The 18740-nt window shown below is 34.7% G+C and overlaps 1 protein-coding gene across 1 annotated transcript in view; it reads left to right on the top strand.

The window, feature by feature from the left end:
• Window positions 1–18740, top strand: part of LOC120633682 (lachesin-like) — a 337749-nt gene that overhangs the window by 268014 nt on the left and 50995 nt on the right. The window contains exon 2 of the mRNA XM_039903999.1: window positions 2641–2765. Within this exon, the coding sequence (XP_039759933.1) occupies window positions 2705–2765 (61 nt within the window). The 5' untranslated portion in view covers window positions 2641–2704. The remainder of the gene's footprint in view (window positions 1–2640; window positions 2766–18740) is intronic.

Here is an 18740-nt window from a genome sequence, read left to right as displayed (position 1 = left end):
CTCTTTCTCAAAATTGGACCTACATAACTGGATCGGGTGTCTACAATTTCGAGTGCAGAGCTCCCAACTTTTACTCGGTGGAGCGGAACATGAGTGTGAGACGTAATTTTCGTGTTGCTCATGTTCATACGTAGGCGCACCTGTTGAAAGACTCTGCTTAGGTCATTGAGCGTCGTATTATGGTCTTTCAGAATCTCTGTCAAACGGCAGTCGAAACCTAAAGTCGAAACCCGAAGTTGAGTGATGTACTCACCGTTAATGTAGATGCTTTGGGTAGATATCATCTTCCAGTCGCATTCTTCGCTGCAATTAAATCGGCTTCGTAGTCTGATCTTGGATGTACCTGTAGTCCATTCGGCATCTCTGCAGTGACTTTAACCAGGTTTCCACCGAATCAAAGGCTTTCTCATAGTCCACAAACGCTAAGCCAAGTGGCCGTTACTCTTCGGTTTTCTGTATAACCTGCCGTAGTGTATGTCTGTGGTCTATGGTACTAAAGCCTTTTAGGAAACCGGCTTGTTCGGAAGGCTGGAAGTCGTCGAATCTTTTGGCGAGGTGAGATGGATTGCATGAATACCATTAATGTTTTTTGAAGAAAATTAAACTATTGCTTATACTGAGATTATGCTTAATTTAAAGAGTGGTTATAACCTGTTAATAATTAATTTTTGCGTATATTCTTGACTAAAAAAATATTAAAAAACTTTTACTGTTCCAGATTTCACGACGTGTAAAACACTAACTAATGCAGAACTCCGCATTCGTTGAAAGTGTAAACCGTATAGTTTTGTGCGACATTCGTGTCCGAGTGAACAGTTGCAGCGGCTGAATACGTGTATGTAAATAGGAAAGGTTTCAACTCACGTCTCGCAGTTATGTGAGAAATGCGGGCATGTGTGCCCGCGACGTTTGCACATCCATCGCAAAACGCACGCTGCGTGGAAGTGAAGTTGAATATTAATGTTGATACAAACTGATTTTACGCGGAATTTGCGTAATATCCATTTCACTGTAATGGTAGTCTTACATTGGTAGATTTGAATTGTCGCAAAAAAAAAATGTTTTATAATATTATTCGTACATATATTTTGATCACACATATCGGCCGCTTTTTATTAAACTATTCTTTAATATCATAGATTATTTAAGTACATTAAGTTACCTTTGTTTAAATTAACCTATTTATGAAAACAAAACTTACAAAACATGAAATCTAGAAAATGCTTGTCTTTAACATTTTGGCAGTTAGTTGTTTATAGTTCGAAAATATGACGATGATTTTGCATAAATTTCATAAATCTCACATAATCTCTTACTATCTTAAATTTAACAAAAAAAATAGAAACTACTATTTTTTTACCGTCCTTAAAAACTAAACTATCATAGACACTTAGCGGGCAATGGAGAGAGCGAAGGTCCGTAGTAGCTCAATATGATCAAATCAGAAATTATGACATACGTAGAAAAAATAGTGATACCGACATAGTTCAACGAGTCGCTAAGCTAAAGGAGCTATTGGCGGGGAACGTAGCTCGTAGAACTAAGGCAGGAGAATCTGTACGGTGAAATTAATAATTTCTTCAATCTTTATACTCCACACCAAAAATGATCTTCGGCTATGTACTCTGTACGCTTGTTTCATTCTGACGCCGGAGCATCCTTGGAAGATGTTGACTTTACAATGAATATTGTGGATGTTGGCGGTAGCATCCACAATTATTCATTGTAAGGTAAACATCTCCTGAGAATGCTCATTTGATGGTAGCACCCACAATTATTTATTCATTGTAAAGTCAATATCGCCTGAGGATGCTTCGGTGCCGGAGCGTACATTGCCAAAGATCTATTTCGTGTGGAGTGTTATGATTGATAAAATTATAAATTACACCGTATAGTTTCTCCTGCTATTCGCGGAGTATTGCAAATTAAGCTTAATTTTTATTGTTTATCATGGAACTCTGCAAAGTAATGCCTGCTTTTATCCAATATATATATACATGCTAGATAATATTAAAAATAATAATGCATATTTTTATACAGTGGCGTGCATAGAGGGTATGTACAAGGTATGCAGATAATATAAAATCAAGAAAATCTCCAGTACGAGTTATAAAATGCCGATCTTTAAGTTTTTTATAACTGTTTGTTAATTTAAACAAAATACTTTATGAAAGCTGATAATTTTTAATAAAACGGAGCGCGATAATTATTACTGTTTAATTGTGCTAAATATGTGTAATGAATATAATAGTTTTGTGTTGAAAAGAAGAGTTGTTAATTTACAAAGATGAGATTACTTTTATTCTTATTTATATTTCGATTGCATTATGAAAATTAAACTTAACTTGCAAAAAGTAGGAGAGCTGTATGGCGTAATTTGTAATTTCTTCAATCTTTATACTCCACACCAAACAGAGCATCGACATTGTACTCTCTACGCATGTTTCGCTCCGTAACCGTTTGGCGAATTTTTGACATAAAAATTATTCATTGTAAATTCAACATCTCCTGAGGATGCTCCGGTTTCGGTTCGTACATTGTCGAAGATCAGTTAACTATAATTTTCATAATATATCATGGAATTCCGCAAAGTAACGCCAGCTTTGGTATCCAATATTAATTTCGGTTTGTTTGTTACAGAAGTGCATGTAAGCGGTGATTGCTGTGATTGACTCGATGCGCGCCCGGCGCCGTACGCGGGAGCATGCTCGTGCACCTATTGGTACTTAGCACCGCGTTCGCGGCAGCCACCAGCGGCAAACACGGTATGCTCGCAGGGTTATACCCAAATTAAATTAAAACTGTGTTTCTTGCCACGTATAATTTGAGTACCTTCAAGGCTAGAGTGAATACGCTTTTTCTAGGCAAGCGTGCTCCCACCTAGACCTCATCATTGCTTTCTAACGAGCATGATTGTCGTCAAACGCTGGCCTATCGTTAATAAAAAAAAAAAAAAAATTATACATCCTAAAAATTTTTTTTTTTTAAAATAAAAATAGTTGCAATGCTGTGCTCTGGTGTGAACGGCTTGGGCACCGGTATAGTTACAGGCACATAATGCTATACACCTACGCCTCAGTTAATGACACAGGGCAGCACGTTGCACGACGTGTTCTGTTTATATGCGATGGTTTTCCTCACTTTCCCTGATTTCCTTTAATAACTGCCTCGTCAGTCTAGTGGTCAGCATATTCGACTGCAGTTTACGAGGACCTGGGTTCGATCCCCAGATCGGGCCAATGAATAGTATTGGGATTTTGTATCAAGTCATTCTTAGTACCAGCGCAGAGTTTTATAATTGGCGGTGATTCCCCTACGTGGCTTAGAGAGCACGTTAAGCTATCGCTCTTACGCCTAATCTCGTTTTGGTCGTATTGTAGCTGCAGTATTATTGCCATAGTAGGACTTTGAAAGTAAGGAATTAGAAATTGCACCTGTTTTTGTGCACCAAACCTGTTATTTACTTATTTAATGCTACTGGGCGTGCATTACATTTATGCCCCTGCCCACTTTAAATACCAAATGAAAGCTGAGACGCCAAAATGAAAGAAGATAATAATAATTTATTTAAGTATCACAGACTCATAATTACAATTGAAATGGCTATAAGTATAATAAAAATAAGTGGTATAATAATAAAACATTTAGGGCCTCCCTACAACAGCAGTTAATAGAGACTCAATCAAGTCGATCCTCCTACGCCGAAAAAAGACTTAAAAGTGTGTACCTAATTGAAGCATTTTTTTGGAAAGTTGAAGACTAGACATAAGAACTAATTTGGTAAATCTCTTTAAAAATATACAACGTGTACCAGAAATACGAAATAATATTGAAAGATGCATAAGTATATTTCATTAGGAATCGCCCTGTAAAAATATTAAATCAGAAGAAGCATATTTATTTTTCCATACAAACGAATTCAAAACATTCTGAGTGTTTACTTATGACAACCCCATTTAGGATAAAGACTTTCATAGAACCTATGCTGATAAAGTGACAGGAGTCAGATGATTTTAATTTTGCAAGTGATGTTAGGGCTGTATCGGATTTCTATCATTAAAAACTATGGCAGTGATTCACTTAAAAACTATCAGCTTTTCGGTTTCGGTTTCTCTCTCTCTCTAAGTCTGAGAGACATAATGTACGTCCTCTAAAGCCTGTGAAGTATTATTTCGGTTTTAATTTACACGTTTTATAATAATAAAAAATAACACCGAATCTACAGAGTTTGCAGTCGTACTAGTAACATTTTAAAAATGAACTAAAAAAATACAATGTATTATTTTTACAATTTGCACGCATAAGATCACGATTTTTGGTGTTTGTCATTTTAGTTTTTAAAATCATACAACATCGATGACAGTCTACGTCTAATAACAGTCACGTAACAATCTACTCCTGGACTCTTCGAACGGGAGAGTTAGCCGGGCGCCGGGCTGGTGATCAGTAGATGGTAGTAGTAACTTAGAAGACACAGCCGTCCTCAATTATCCTCCTTAATAGCCCCCGCGAGACTTTTTGAAATAATAAAAAAAAATTACTACTCATAAAATTGGATTAAGTTCGGAATAAAATCACAAACAAAATGCATTTAAACATTTCACAATTCCGCACAATGTACGTAGGAGTCCAATGTCAGAGAACAGTAGCTGTAGCTACAATACAGTTATGTAATTGGCCCACAAAATACCTATAATTTCAATGTACTAATGATGTTGTTGACCAAACACTAGATACTATAATGGTTTGCCAATAAGGGACTGTGCACAAACTACAGTTTGCCAAAACTCAATTTGGTCTATTTCGAGTAGGTACAATAATTTACACTCCTGAATGCAAGTTATTTCAAATGAAGTTACGCTTGAATACATGATAATAAAACGGTCGTTTATAGATAGACAAAATTAACTCCTTTAAAAACTTAGGTTTAATCTGTAGGTTGATAGATCATTCAGTCTCTTTTGTATATAAAAACAGAGAGAGAGATTTAAACGTAGATATTTTGAGTTTTGTGTGAATATCTTTGAGCACTCCAAGATAGGGGCAGAATTTTAAGGAAGCATTTTTTTTTTATTCTCATTCTAAAAGGGGTTGAACAGGGCAAGAAAGTTTTCATGAAAGTCTTTCATTTTAAGTTATGTCTAAGAAATTTGTTACTTTCGGGTTAAATTAAAAATGAAGAAGTAAGTACTGTTACACAGTTTTCAAAAATTAAACCCTCGGGGGTTGAATTTAAATAGAGGATAAAAGTCCTAACGTTAGCGTATAAAAATAATTTAATATAAGATTTGCTTGTTTCGCGTGCTTAAATTTACGAATACTGGCACCGTTGTAAGAAACATAACGTAAGAAAAAATTCGCACAATTTAACCGTTATCCATCCGAAGCTCAAAATCCCGGCAAGAAAGAATGCATAAAATAGTAAGAAAATGTGTCGAGTTTTATTCCGAATACCTTCGAAGCATACGTTGAAAATTTCTATCACATTGGGTAGCAACAATATATATTTTACATGGATACGTAGATTCCAGCAGGCGTCAAATCCCGCAAAGGCTGGGGGCGGATTGATATTGTTAAGATATGAACCGCTGGCCGGGAAAATCCGACAGGAGCTTACGAACAAATAGGCTTTACAAGGTATCCTGTTTAAAGGACCTTTTTTCTACTAGTTTTTATTGGGTTTACAGAAAGTGAAAAGAGTAGGTTGTAGCATCGTAAGACAGGGGCTGTAGTAATCATTATCATCAAAAACTTATAAGCGCGTCACATGGTTCTCTGCCTTTACGATCCAGTTGCTTGTTGCTCAAATGAAAGGGCTTGACTAGTAGAACAATGTGCACGATATTGAAAGTTGGGAGTTTTTTTTATATTTTAATCTTATGGGTTTACGTGATATCTTACTTTTCGACCGGATATTCTTAGCACCCCCTTCCCCACCGCGTGCGCGACTCCTACCATAGTTGGTAATAGCAGGGCGACCGGGAAATAGATACCTTTGTGTATTGGCATTTCACATTGGAGGTGACCAAGCAAACTAGGTCACAGCTGAATCTAAATATAAGTGTATGTGTATATTTTAATATCCATTACCATTATTCTGATTAAATATTTAAGTACAGCTTGGGCATTCTCTTTAGATATGTTTTATAGACCCAGCTCAACTCGGGCAGGCGAGCTTAGGTTAACGTAGTCCAACTTAATGTTTGATGATACCGATAAAATAGTCAGGTGAAAGTGACGGGGACTGACTGCTTACCTCTCATTTCAGGTTCAATTTGGTCAGTTATCCCCTTTTCAAGACCCAGTCCAGTCGATTGATAAGCGCATTCGTATATAGGCTAAATTACTCACTTATTGAAAATGAAAAATCTAAAAAATTTAAACCAAAAAGTTTATTGACACCGATAGTAGATAAAACTTAATAAGGACATAATATATTAGGTAGTTTTTGTCACATCAAAAGTAATCGCTAGACAATACACTCAGATGAACTTGTTGTTGTGCTTTCTAGCTAGAATACATTAGTTTGTAATTTATACCGAAAATATTAATGATAATGTTACTAGTTTTACATTATACTACCGCTTATTCTAGACAGAGTGTTAATATGTGTGTGTGTGTGTGTGTGTGTGTGTGTGTGTGTGTGTGTGTGTGTGTGTGTGAGAATGTGTCTGCGAATGAATGTGTATGTGTGTGTGTGTGTGTGTGTGTGTGTCAATCACAATGCTGGAAATAAGCAGCTTGCATTGTTTATATGACACAATGATTGGCTCTATATACCCTACATATAACCAAATTTATGACAAGCTTAATGAATTTTTAGCTATTAATGTATCAATTAAAAAGTTTTCCATGTGAATGAACTCAACTGCAATATTAAATCAAATAAAACTAGGAACAATTAGAATTTATATTTCGAATATAACTTATACCTTGATCTCTTATTTACATGGTTGTGACAAAGATATTACTCAGTTAATAAATAGCACCAAAGAACAGATTTTCTATAATATTCACTTATAGACTTAACTGGTCGGGCAGATACACAGACTGTATTTTGCTTTAATTAAATTGCGGTTCCAAAGACAGCGTCAGTTTCCCTTGAGACAACCACAGACAGCCTTTGCCTGGCGCCAATGGGTTAACATTGTGTGAACTCAATATTCTAATATCGAAAATTGAATATTTTGTAAAAACCGGCCAAGTAATATACTATACCGTTCTACCTAAAGTGCTTAACAATTCTTGTTTCATAGATATAAGTCCGATGTGATTTATTTTAATATTATTTAAAAACTTGCATAACTGATATTTTTAGTTAAGCTGTGGTATTGATGCGAAATACTAGCTTTAAATAAATAAATACTCATTTTCGAATGAAATATTAAATATTTCGTAATATTTTAAAACATTTAGGAAAGCAAAGTTTTCACTTCAAGCTTAACATAAGCATTTATTGCTCGTCTATAATAAAGTTGGAAGTTTTATGCTGAAATATCTTAAGCGCACAGCCTCTGTTGTTTGCAAATAATAATATTATTAGTCTCGGCAAGTTAAAAATTTTCGCGTTAAATTTACATAAACCCTGTGGAGCCCTATTCACTTCGTACTTTTCTTTTACTTTAGCTCATCCTTCAAACGGTACCTTATCTCATTGCATTTAATATTTTCAATTTATTCGTTCGTAAATAAATTTTGAAGGTAGCTTGAGCTTTCTTCAAAGGCTAGGTATGTGTTTTGTTAACATTCAGATGCAGTGATAAAATGCAAATGAATCCTTACTAATATTATAAATGCGAAAAAATGTTTGTTCGTCTGCGTGTCCTTCCATTACCGAGCAATCATTTTTAAATTGTCGCTTGACTTGCTTTGCCTGCTTTTGCTTTTTTTGATATTTTATTTTTATTTCAAACTTTTTCGTTTTCAAGCACCTTTAGCACAATGGTACCGAATACCGAATTTCGGACAGAACAAAACAATCGTGGCCTCCAAGTTATTTTGTATGCCGTCAATTAGTTTCTTACTTAACGAATAATTTCCAACAAATAAATACTCGTCGCTTGATTCGATCCCTTATTATAAGGTGCTAAGAGTGATTATTAAGAAAAACATTGGCTTAAAACCTAGTTTAACTAGAATCGAACTGCATTTATAACTTTTTTTTGTTCAATTTCGTCGCCTAATTGGATATAACGTTACTAAGCCCATTAATTTATATTAAAGTTTTTTTGAACTGGCAGGATTTGAACCTGGATCTCTCGGCCTGAATGTTTTTCCAATCAAGCCACACTTCTCATGTTGCCGAGGCCAAACTTATCATAAGATTTGCTATCAGTCATATATAGCAATTGTATATTTGTATATTTGACCTTGTATACTCATAAAAGTTATTCGAAGTAAGTGCGTTTATTATTTTAAAACATTTGATTTAACATGTTTAAGATTAAAATATCGATCGAAATATCGAATCCATTTGATAAATTCCGATGTTGATTCGTTCGAACATCTTATTGTTGAGAAACTGTATTGCAAGGTCCGGTACTAGGTACACCAGTACACAATGTACCCTGTACAGAATTCCTATTGTTGTCACATCTAGCCATTTACACTCACCATATATTCTGACACGAATAAGGGGGCAACCTACAAAATAAACTAACCCAATACAATGTAAGCACAAAGAAAAAAGGCAAATATGTACGCGGGAACTTACTATAAAAAAGCACCGAACGTTGCCTTTGTGAACTTACAACTGAATCCCTCGAGGTTTATGTCTTTTTGGATCAGGCGGCTTACCGGAGGACGCCCGAGAAAACTCCTTCCCCTCATAAATATTTACTTTATGAAATAACACGCCCGAGCTCAACTAAGTCTTACATACCGGCTGACAGCAGGTGATAACTACCGAATGACAAAAAACAGTTATTTACTCTTATATTTCTGTTAAGAAAATACTTATCCCGTAATCTTCTTAGACGTCACAACGTTTTCCCTTGAAAGCTATTTGAGCAAGTACATTTTAGCTGCAGTACAAATAAATTTGTAACGTGTTAAAAAATAGTATCAATTTTCTTTTTTATGATACTCCCAATATATATCGTATGTCGAGTGTGTGTATGTGAGTGTGTGCTGTATGAATGAGTGTTTTGTTCATACTTACCTGTTCACTTATTTGTGGAATATTTACAATATTCTTTAATAACTAACGATTTGTTGGTTGCTGAATAAATATTAAATAATTATTGATTTAATTTACTCTATTGAACAGCTTTTTTCTTCTGTGAACTCCACATCAAAACTTTTCTCAATATTATATAGACTCTAAGACTATGATGATATATATGATGATCTTTTCACTGAAAAGCGACTTATTTTTTTTAGTTTTTTTTTAATTTTCAATCATCTGCATCGTCTACTTTTTTCTAATTACTCCAACCTCGATACTATGAAAACAAGAAAGAAATAAAATGTATGCATGAAGAGAAAATATGAGACTTTTAAATAATTATGACATACGAGTATCTTAAGCTTTTACACTTTCCAACAGATCGTGTTAAAAAGCTGTTTTTTTTTTATTATTGATAGACGTGCGCTTGACAACTATCATGTCTGATGTAAAGCAATGATGCGGTCTAAGATGGGGCGCGCTTGCCTAGAAGCTAGACTAAATATCAAACTAAAAAGAAAGCCTGCACTGTTCAAATCTATTGAACACTATTTTACAAGGTCACCATAACAACCCAAGCCAAACCATATTTGAAGGTTCGGTCATTACTGAGGTCATTACGCATTAATGTGTGAATTATTGACGAACGTTTAGCAGGAATAGACGACACGGCAGTACAGCCCCTGTGAAAAGTAACAGTCAATTAGCAAAGTTAATGAATCGTACTCAACAGACACAGGTGATTTTGACAAGGGTTGTCATAAGTTGAATTTTGAAATCAGTGCGTTGCATTTCGGAATTTACCTGGATGCTGTGATTTCAATTCTGTTATTATATAGATGGCCCAACTTAATTCGAATCGTGATTAAGGCTTTATACTCACACTTACCGCAACCATTCTACAACGCAGCTTAAGAAAGAGGTGCAGTAAGAATAGAAACGCTGCAGCTTCTGTGGTGCACAAAATAAAACCAACTTTTTTTTACAATTAAAAAGCAAGAAATTTGACAGCCGATTCGCGCAGTAGGCAGCGACACTGCTTTCTGATTCCAAGGTCGTGGGTTCGATTCCCACAACTGCAAAATGGTTCTGTGATGAACATGAAAATTGTGTGTATATTATTCTTAAAATTATTCATCACTTTTAAAACTTTATAAACATTAATTGATACAAAAATCCCTCAAACATGTTCACAAATTTTATTTCATTTTCGGTCAACTTTAATACAAAAAAGGAAATAGATTACCTTTATTATTATTAAACTCTTTATTTGTATACCACAACAATAACATATTTAAAATATAACTAAAACAGAAACATCGAAAGAAGTAGTAATACAAAAGGCGGCCTTATCGCTTAATAGCGATCTCTGCCAGGCAACCTTAGAATTAGGAAAAAAAAGAAGAGGAGAATAGACTGCTGGTGGTACAAATATTAAAATACATACATGCGAATAACTACATGCTAATACATAAACTAGTGTACACAAATAGATAAAAAGTAAATAATATAATAAATCAATAAATATAAAAATAAACTAATATATATAATAAATTAACATACAATAAATGAGTAAGTATATACATACTATTAAAAGTCGTTAACAATATAATGGGCCTTAACTGCTCTTTTAAATATCGCCAGTGATTTGGAACATCGTATGCTCAATGGAAGCGCATTCCACAATTCCACAGCTCGTACGCTAAACGAACGCTTATAAAATTTTGTCCTATGATAAGGCATACACAGCGTCAGCGCACGGCACGATCTTAAATCAGATTGCTCACCAAGAAAGGTGGAAGTCACCTTTCATTCATAAAAAGTACTTTTGACAAATTTTGAAACATAAGTATTCGAAATAGCTAAACCTACCTACACAAAGTTACAAACATTAGCTTGAAATTAGCTTGTATTTTTAGATAGTATTCATGCCATAACCATTAACTACTATCTTACCCAAGTTCATTGCCCGATCTGGTATAGAGTTACTTCCAATTATCAGTATTCAATGACGTAAACGCAGAGTACACCACCGAATTTGACAGCAACTGACATGCACAGCACATATCAAGTTGCATTCGATATTTCCTTTTTTATGTACAACTAACAGCTAAAGATAATGAAGTGTAATAACAATTAATTGTATATTTGAAAAAAATAATATGATGTTAAGAGTATTTTTATCTTATCTTCTAGTAAGCAAGATTATCGATTCAAATGAAACGCGAATAAGTAAAAAGGAAGGTTGTCAAGATGTTTTACCAGCCCGTTCAGGAAGCGACCAGTTATTTCCATAGTTTCATGGTCGACTTCATGACCGGTCAGTCTCCTTGATATGCATACTAAATTAAGTTGTTTATGAAGAATCTCTAGAATTTTTTTTGTTAGAATGATAATACATCGTTTAGTAAGAGAAAGCATAAAATATGAAATTGTAAGAAAAATAACAAAATTTTCGTCACCTAAAACGATGATTGTATAAGGAAAACCGACGAAATTATAACTTGCGAAATTGTTTGAAAAAGTTGCGGTCTTATTAGAATAAATTTGATCACAAATTTGGACGGACCATCGCAATGTTTATCACAATTCTTGAAACGAAATTTTAAACCAGTGTTTAATTGTTTACTATCAACTTAATTGATATTTCGGGAGAGAGATTCAATATATATAAAGCTAGTTGGAAACTAAGCCGATGGGGTGCTATTACAGATTTATCCATACATAAGTCTAATTATAATTGCGAAAGAGTGTATGTTTTTTTTTGTCCCTACTTCACTTGATTTATGTATAGAGTTATTTCAAAGGGAAAGGAGAGGACAATAGGGTATTTTTGGTCCTGGAAAAACATCAAATTCCCAAAGGTGGTATAGAGGAACATTTTTATTTTTTTAATTAAAGGTTGTGTTCCTTTCTCATCCTAGCTAATCAATAAAATTACTATTCAATGCGGGTAACACCGCGGGGCGCAGCAAGTGGATAGTAAAACATTCACTGTCCATACCTTTTTTCTTTAGGGAAATAAATGTATTATCATGAAAAATACGCAGTGACAACCATAACATCAGCTGTGTTTGCATTTAACGTCAAACGGAGTAACTAGGCAACTAAGGAATAAGCTAAATATAGAAACAACAAAAAGGGTCTATAATTCCCATATACGTTCAAGCTTCATACCCACAAACTATCACTATTAAAGTTAGGATTGTAATTTTATTCTTTGGATTACTTTTCTATGAACACTGTCATATAATCATTTGTCTATCCCAAGTATTAGTTATACCGAATATGGGTAATCTCTCTACAACCCCTCTATCAAATAGTTTATATTATTTTTACTTAAATAAGAACATCCACTACATGTAATGGAAGTAATTAAAACAATATCATAAACTATAATAATTTGGCACTCTGACTGGCTAAGGACCGAAAATATGACCCCCAGTCTTGGATCCTCCGTCTCAATTTAATGGAAGATCCGCAGCCATTTACATTTATTACCGCCTCACCGCAGAATGTCTTGTTTAATCTTAGTGAAAATAAAATTTACGATCAGGTCTGTCAAGCTGCGAACAATTACTGTTCAAATGTATGTCATCATCTCAGTACCCTTTTGTGGTTGTTGGAGGAGTTTTATTGATCAAACTTTAATATTACATTACTTGAAAAGTAATTTTGTGAGTAATAATTCAATGAGGCTTTTTTTTTTATTCCAAGTATTTCACTTTGGGGGAAGCGAGTTCGAATCACAGCAAATATCACAGCTGCTTCAATGGTGAAGGAAAACATCGTGAGGAAACCTACATACCTCTTACTACCAAGTTCTCCGTAATGTTCTCAAAGGTGTTTGAAGTACGGCAATCCGCACTGGACCAGCGTGGTGAACTACAGCCTTAACCCCTTCTTACTGTGGGATGTGACCCGTGCCCCGTAGTGGGCTGGTAATGGGTTGATATGATGATGATGATATTAAACAACTAAAAAGCGAGGAATAAATATTTTCTACAATATTTTTAAGTCGGTGCCAAGTAAAATGCAGTGAATTATGTGGTTAGTAACCTATTGATCATATATTTCGTATTCCCTTTATATAGTAGCAAGGATAGTACTAGTAATTTTCTACGTTTTCTCGGCACGAACTTAAAAATGTTGTAGAAATTATTTATTTCTTGTTTTTTTGTTGTATGACAAATTTTGTTTTTTTCACGATTTTTAGTAGCTAGATTTGCTATAATCTCTATTTTAATAGGTAAATTTCAACTGTTCGTGTAAATAGGAACTCCTAAAATTGTGTAGGTAAGGAAAAATAATCAGAATTCTGTTCGTAAAAAATACCACTTTCATACAAAATTATCACGTATTTCATATTCCGACGTGGCTTTGTCGGGAGATAGTTTTGATAGCGCACAGCTTTTGGAATTAAAACAAACGAACTATTATTATACGTATAAACTGAAAAATATAATACACAAGTTGTGTTCGGGGTTTTTCTTGGTCGTTATGCCTGATTGCGAAAAAAGTAGTCACTCTCAGACTCACTTTCTCACTGACTACTGACAAAATGTATTCAGGGACAAAAATATTTTGTAAAAGGTTATTCTGATTATTTTTCCTTACCTACACATTTCAGGAGTACAATTATTTACATGAAAATAGCCCCTGTACAACCATGAAATAATCGTCTCAAATTAAATTGACTCCTCCGATTATATATTCGATATCCTACTAACCCTAAAGCATCTCTCACTCTTTCTCTATCGAGGACGGAGTGAGAGAGTAATACTCTCTCACTCCGTCCCCACTCTGGTTTCTTTGCAAACACAACTTTTAACGCAGAATGGCTTAAAGATTTAAATGTATGTTTAAATTCAAATTCAAATTTAAAATTAATTTATTTAATGTAGGCCTAGTTTATAAGCACTTTCGAAACATCAATTCATTCTGTTTGTAGTCACTCTACCACCGATTAGGAAGGCAGATTCCAACGAGAAGAGCCGGCAAGAAATTAAGCTGATTGCTCTTTTCCAACATCATGTTATCGTGTAGTAACCACGATTGATTAAATGTGTTTTAATATATTATTTAAACTTAGGTAAAGGTAGATCTAATATTGCCTTCGGTATCATGTCATAAAATCACTTACCCATCCCCACAAAGGATTTATGTACTTTTCTTAGACGATATGCATATATGACTAATATATGTCTGTTTCTAGTAAGTCAATTTTTTATGTCGACTTTTTGTTTATTATTACTAAAGTTTTGTTTTGTAAACATTATTTAAATATATTGCGAGGCTATTATAAGTATACCTATTTCTTAAATCTGGATCCGCGTGATCTAAGTTTGTATATCGATCGCATAGCTCTTTTCTGTAGTATATAGTGTCTATGTCAGCAGCTATAACCATAACGAAATTGTATATTGTTATTTATTTATTTATCTTTTCTTTAATATTGTTATTTTAAATGTATTAATATGAGCTTTGCCTGAAATAAAGAGATTATTATTATATTATAACAAGATCCCATACGACGTTACAATATGGAAGTATGCAAAATAAACAAATAATCCTAAAATAGGAGTAGAAGCCGTCGATATTATGCTAAAATAAAAATTGTATGTCGAATATTTACGAGAGTGCTAAGCCTGTTACTAGAAACTCCGAACCCGAGCTAATTTGGTTAAAAGCTTCAGCTAAATTGGGCTAACTTTTATTTTAAACTGAGTGACAAAAATCTAGTCTCTTTCTATTAACGAAAGTTAAAATTCTGTGCTATAAATAACATCCTCAAACATATCTTCTTCATACTTTGTCGCTTGAAAGATTGAAACTCATCCCACACCTGTTACTAAATGGTTTATGATATTGTCATCACGATCCGTTCACGGGAGCTTTATTTTGTGCTATAATTAATTATCCCCAACGAAGTACCTGAACCAGCAAGTGCAGGGTAACCTTTAAGTGGGAGAACAAGGTGTAATTCTTTGTCTTTACTACGCATGTTACCCAAGTCTGTGCCGCTACTGATTGTATACTCTCTGTCTACCAAATAAAATGTAATAAACAATTAAAACCCTTCTCATTTTGTCGCAAATTAAATACTAGCCTTCTTTAAACGTTTTCTTTTAATATAGTTGATTACAGAAAAGTAATAACGAAATAGGAACTCGTTGATAAATCAATGCTCTACTTTTAAAACAAATTCCACGAGTGAAAGGTTCTGGATGACATAAAATCCTTTCACTTACAACGCTCATGCACGACTAGGTGCTACTGGCTAGCGTACACTTAAAACTTTTCATTGAAACCTAAAATAAGAAAAGTAATCACTAAATCCCCGAGGTCGGAAATCAATTAAGCTCTACATTTTAAAACAAACATCACGGAATCAACGTTAAGTGGAAGGTTTTTATGTGAGTTAACCTTTCAAATCTAAAGGTAAAACGGAGATATCTGCAAATAAAACGAGGCAGAAGGTAATAATCTTTATGAGGTACAAATCGCTCGTTATGTAAATCGAATCTCTGGAAAATTTAAATCACTTTCATAAGCCAATTTGCTTGGAATAAAAACAATAGAATACTCTTTCGACCCTTAGACGGTTCATAAATGAACGAACAGCTTCCGTCTACAATTTTATTTTATGTAAGTAAATATTGTTAATCCCCCACAGAACCTTTGTTTTTCATTTTAAAATATTTATTTAGATCTTAACTAAATTAATAACTCAAATTATTTATTCATACACTTTATTTGGACACAAACGGTAAGGATATCGACAAGAAAAGAATAAACTTAGAAAGGTAGAATACAAAAGGTAACCTTAGTTTGCCTTCACTTCTGTGTTAGTAAGTAAGTTCTTATAAATCTGGGTATTATAGGTACATCCTATGACAGGTTTATAAACACCCATGTGCCTTAAAACAACGAACTGACCTTTATGGTCTAGCCAAGATGGCAGACAAGGGATTTGTTCTTTCCCGCCCTAATCGTTCGAGCTCGCTTTACCAAAACCTTTTGGAGAAAACCAATAACTGAAGATGGTACAAAAGGATCTCTAAGATGCCTTATAAACTTTAGGCCATACTAGAGTGCGCTGTGGAAGTTAGATGAAGTATTAGGTTTTTTAAAAACATAAATTTTATTTCTTGCATTAGATTGGTTTCAAATCAATAAATTAGAGATCCAACAATTTTGCATGGCAAGCGTATTTCATTGTTCCGACAATTTCAGCAATGCACAGCATTAAATCTAGTCCGGGCAATTCAATAGTGGCTGACTCTGCATACAGATTGTCATCGCGCTTTTCAATTTATACCATATTAGTTTTAATTCCAATATGAAAAAATTACAGGCCTTGATAGTTAAGGGTATGCGAAATAAATACTGCTGCTAAAGTTTAAAAAATTATGCAAAATTATAAATTCCAGTACTGAAAAAGAAAGAAAACGAATCCTTTTGAAGTAATAGTATTAAAATCTACAGTGAGATAAATAGTTTACTTCCTAAAAGCGTTTTTAATAAAATCTCAAGGCTGCAAAATAGCGTACGAACGATTATATTGGAATATTTTAGTGACGTATTAATTGTACGCGGAAAAAGAAGCAAGCAGCCGCTATTAAATAAATGTATTATTATGTACTCTTAGATATATAATAAAGCACTCGAAATATTATAACAACAACAATCACAAGAGATAGGGACAGTTTAACGCCTGAATAATAAAACCATGTACAATGCGGACTTGGCTCTCAAGTGACAGTAATAAAAAGGAACAAAACGGGGCCACAGTTGAACGCCACAATGACGTTCTAGACACGGTGTCAAGCGCAGAAAATTATGTCCATTCAGCAGCGAGCGAGGGATTAAGCGAAACGAGCCATCTTCAGACTTGACTTACGACTCCCCCGGGTAACGACAGACAAGTTTAAGCGTCCCACTCAGTACATAATACACGCTCGTTAATTGAATTGTACGTCTATACTTATAATAAACTCGCCGGTTTAAAATATTGAGCCGTTTATATACCATCTGGGTAGGTATAGTTTTATTCGCCTTTAAAATATTGGAGACTATAACTCAGTCTGAATCTCAGTTCACATTTATCGTATCACCGTCATCATCAACCCTCAATACTGTCCCGTAGACATCAGTAAAATAGAGCCTTTACTCTGGTCGCTTATAGTTTTGTTAGTGATAATAACCGGAACCGAAGGCTTAACGTGCTTTGTGAGATGGGCACTGTTTATTTAACGCTAGGCTGGTATCGTAAAAAACCCAATTCCAAACCATTGTAGCCTCGAACCGGGAATTGAACTTCGTCTAGTGATTTATATATAGACATGCTTACCACCTGACCCTCGAGGCAGTTAATAATTAACAATTGCCAAACGGTGTCAATCGTCAATCTGTACTCTCCATATAAAATTTGCAATGAGTAGATATATATAAAACTGTATGCTTATCGCATATATGTAAGTTGCCGAAACACGTTTTTGAGTAGCACAACAAGTCGCGATCTAAAGGTACAATAAATATAAATAAATGTACTAGGACAATACACACATCGCCATCTAGCCCCAAAGTAAGCGTAGCTTGTGTTATGGGTACCAAGGTAGCTGATGAATATGTTTATGAATATGATACACATAAATACTTATAATATACAGATAAACACCCAGACACTGAAAAACAATCATGTTTATCACACAAACATTTTCCAGTTGTGGGAATCGAACCCAAGGCCTACGACTCAGAAAGCTGGGTCGCTGCCCACTGCGCCAGTCGGCCGTCAATAGGCAAGGCACATATCTCGTTGAACCGATTAATGTTGGGGCCCACAGGTACTGACGACTCCTTACTGGTAGAATCTGCGTTAGATCACTAACAAGTTAGCGACCAATGTGCCACTAGACGCAAGCAGCACAAAAACGTAAAATTTTAAACTCAATACAAATACCTATTCGCAGCAGCTGACACAAATTGTTGATATGATAGTGATTATAAAACTGTATCCATGTTATATGAAGACGACCGCTTGGTTACGTTTTTTTTATAGTATCTACTAATTGTCCAAACAAATGGCGGTGGTACCATGGTAATTCGAAAACCATAGCTTTTAAACAGTGCAGCACATCGCATGGAATGCCAGGAACACGTCCTGCTGCCCTGTGTTCGTCAATCTAAGGTGTAGGTGTAAAGCCTCGTGTTCGTGTAATTGCACCGGCAACCACGCCCTTCAGACCGGAACACAGAATTGCAACGATGCTGATTTTCTGCAGAAATAAGCATGGCTTTAGTATTCCTCCGGGCGAACTCTGTCATATAAAGCTATACTACTAAAGTTACTGCAACTACTACAAACGACAACTGGAATTATATTTCGGTATACGTTATTTCATTACTTTTCTGAACAAAATTGTTCCCGTCGCAGTTAGGTTATGCTGTTTACAGCGCATGAATGGAATGTTATGGAAATAATTAACAGGTTCAGCTTATGTACTTAACGAAGGCCAAACCAAGACGTCCGACCTGCGTTTGTGCTTAAAATAGCAGCAATACTAAATTTATT

Source organism: Pararge aegeria, chromosome 2, assembly GCF_905163445.1.
Source record: "Pararge aegeria chromosome 2, ilParAegt1.1, whole genome shotgun sequence".
In the NCBI taxonomy this organism is placed as follows: Eukaryota; Metazoa; Arthropoda; class Insecta; order Lepidoptera; family Nymphalidae; genus Pararge; species Pararge aegeria.
Note: the sequence above shows the minus strand (reverse complement) of the source record. Positions and strands in the feature narration are given on the sequence as shown.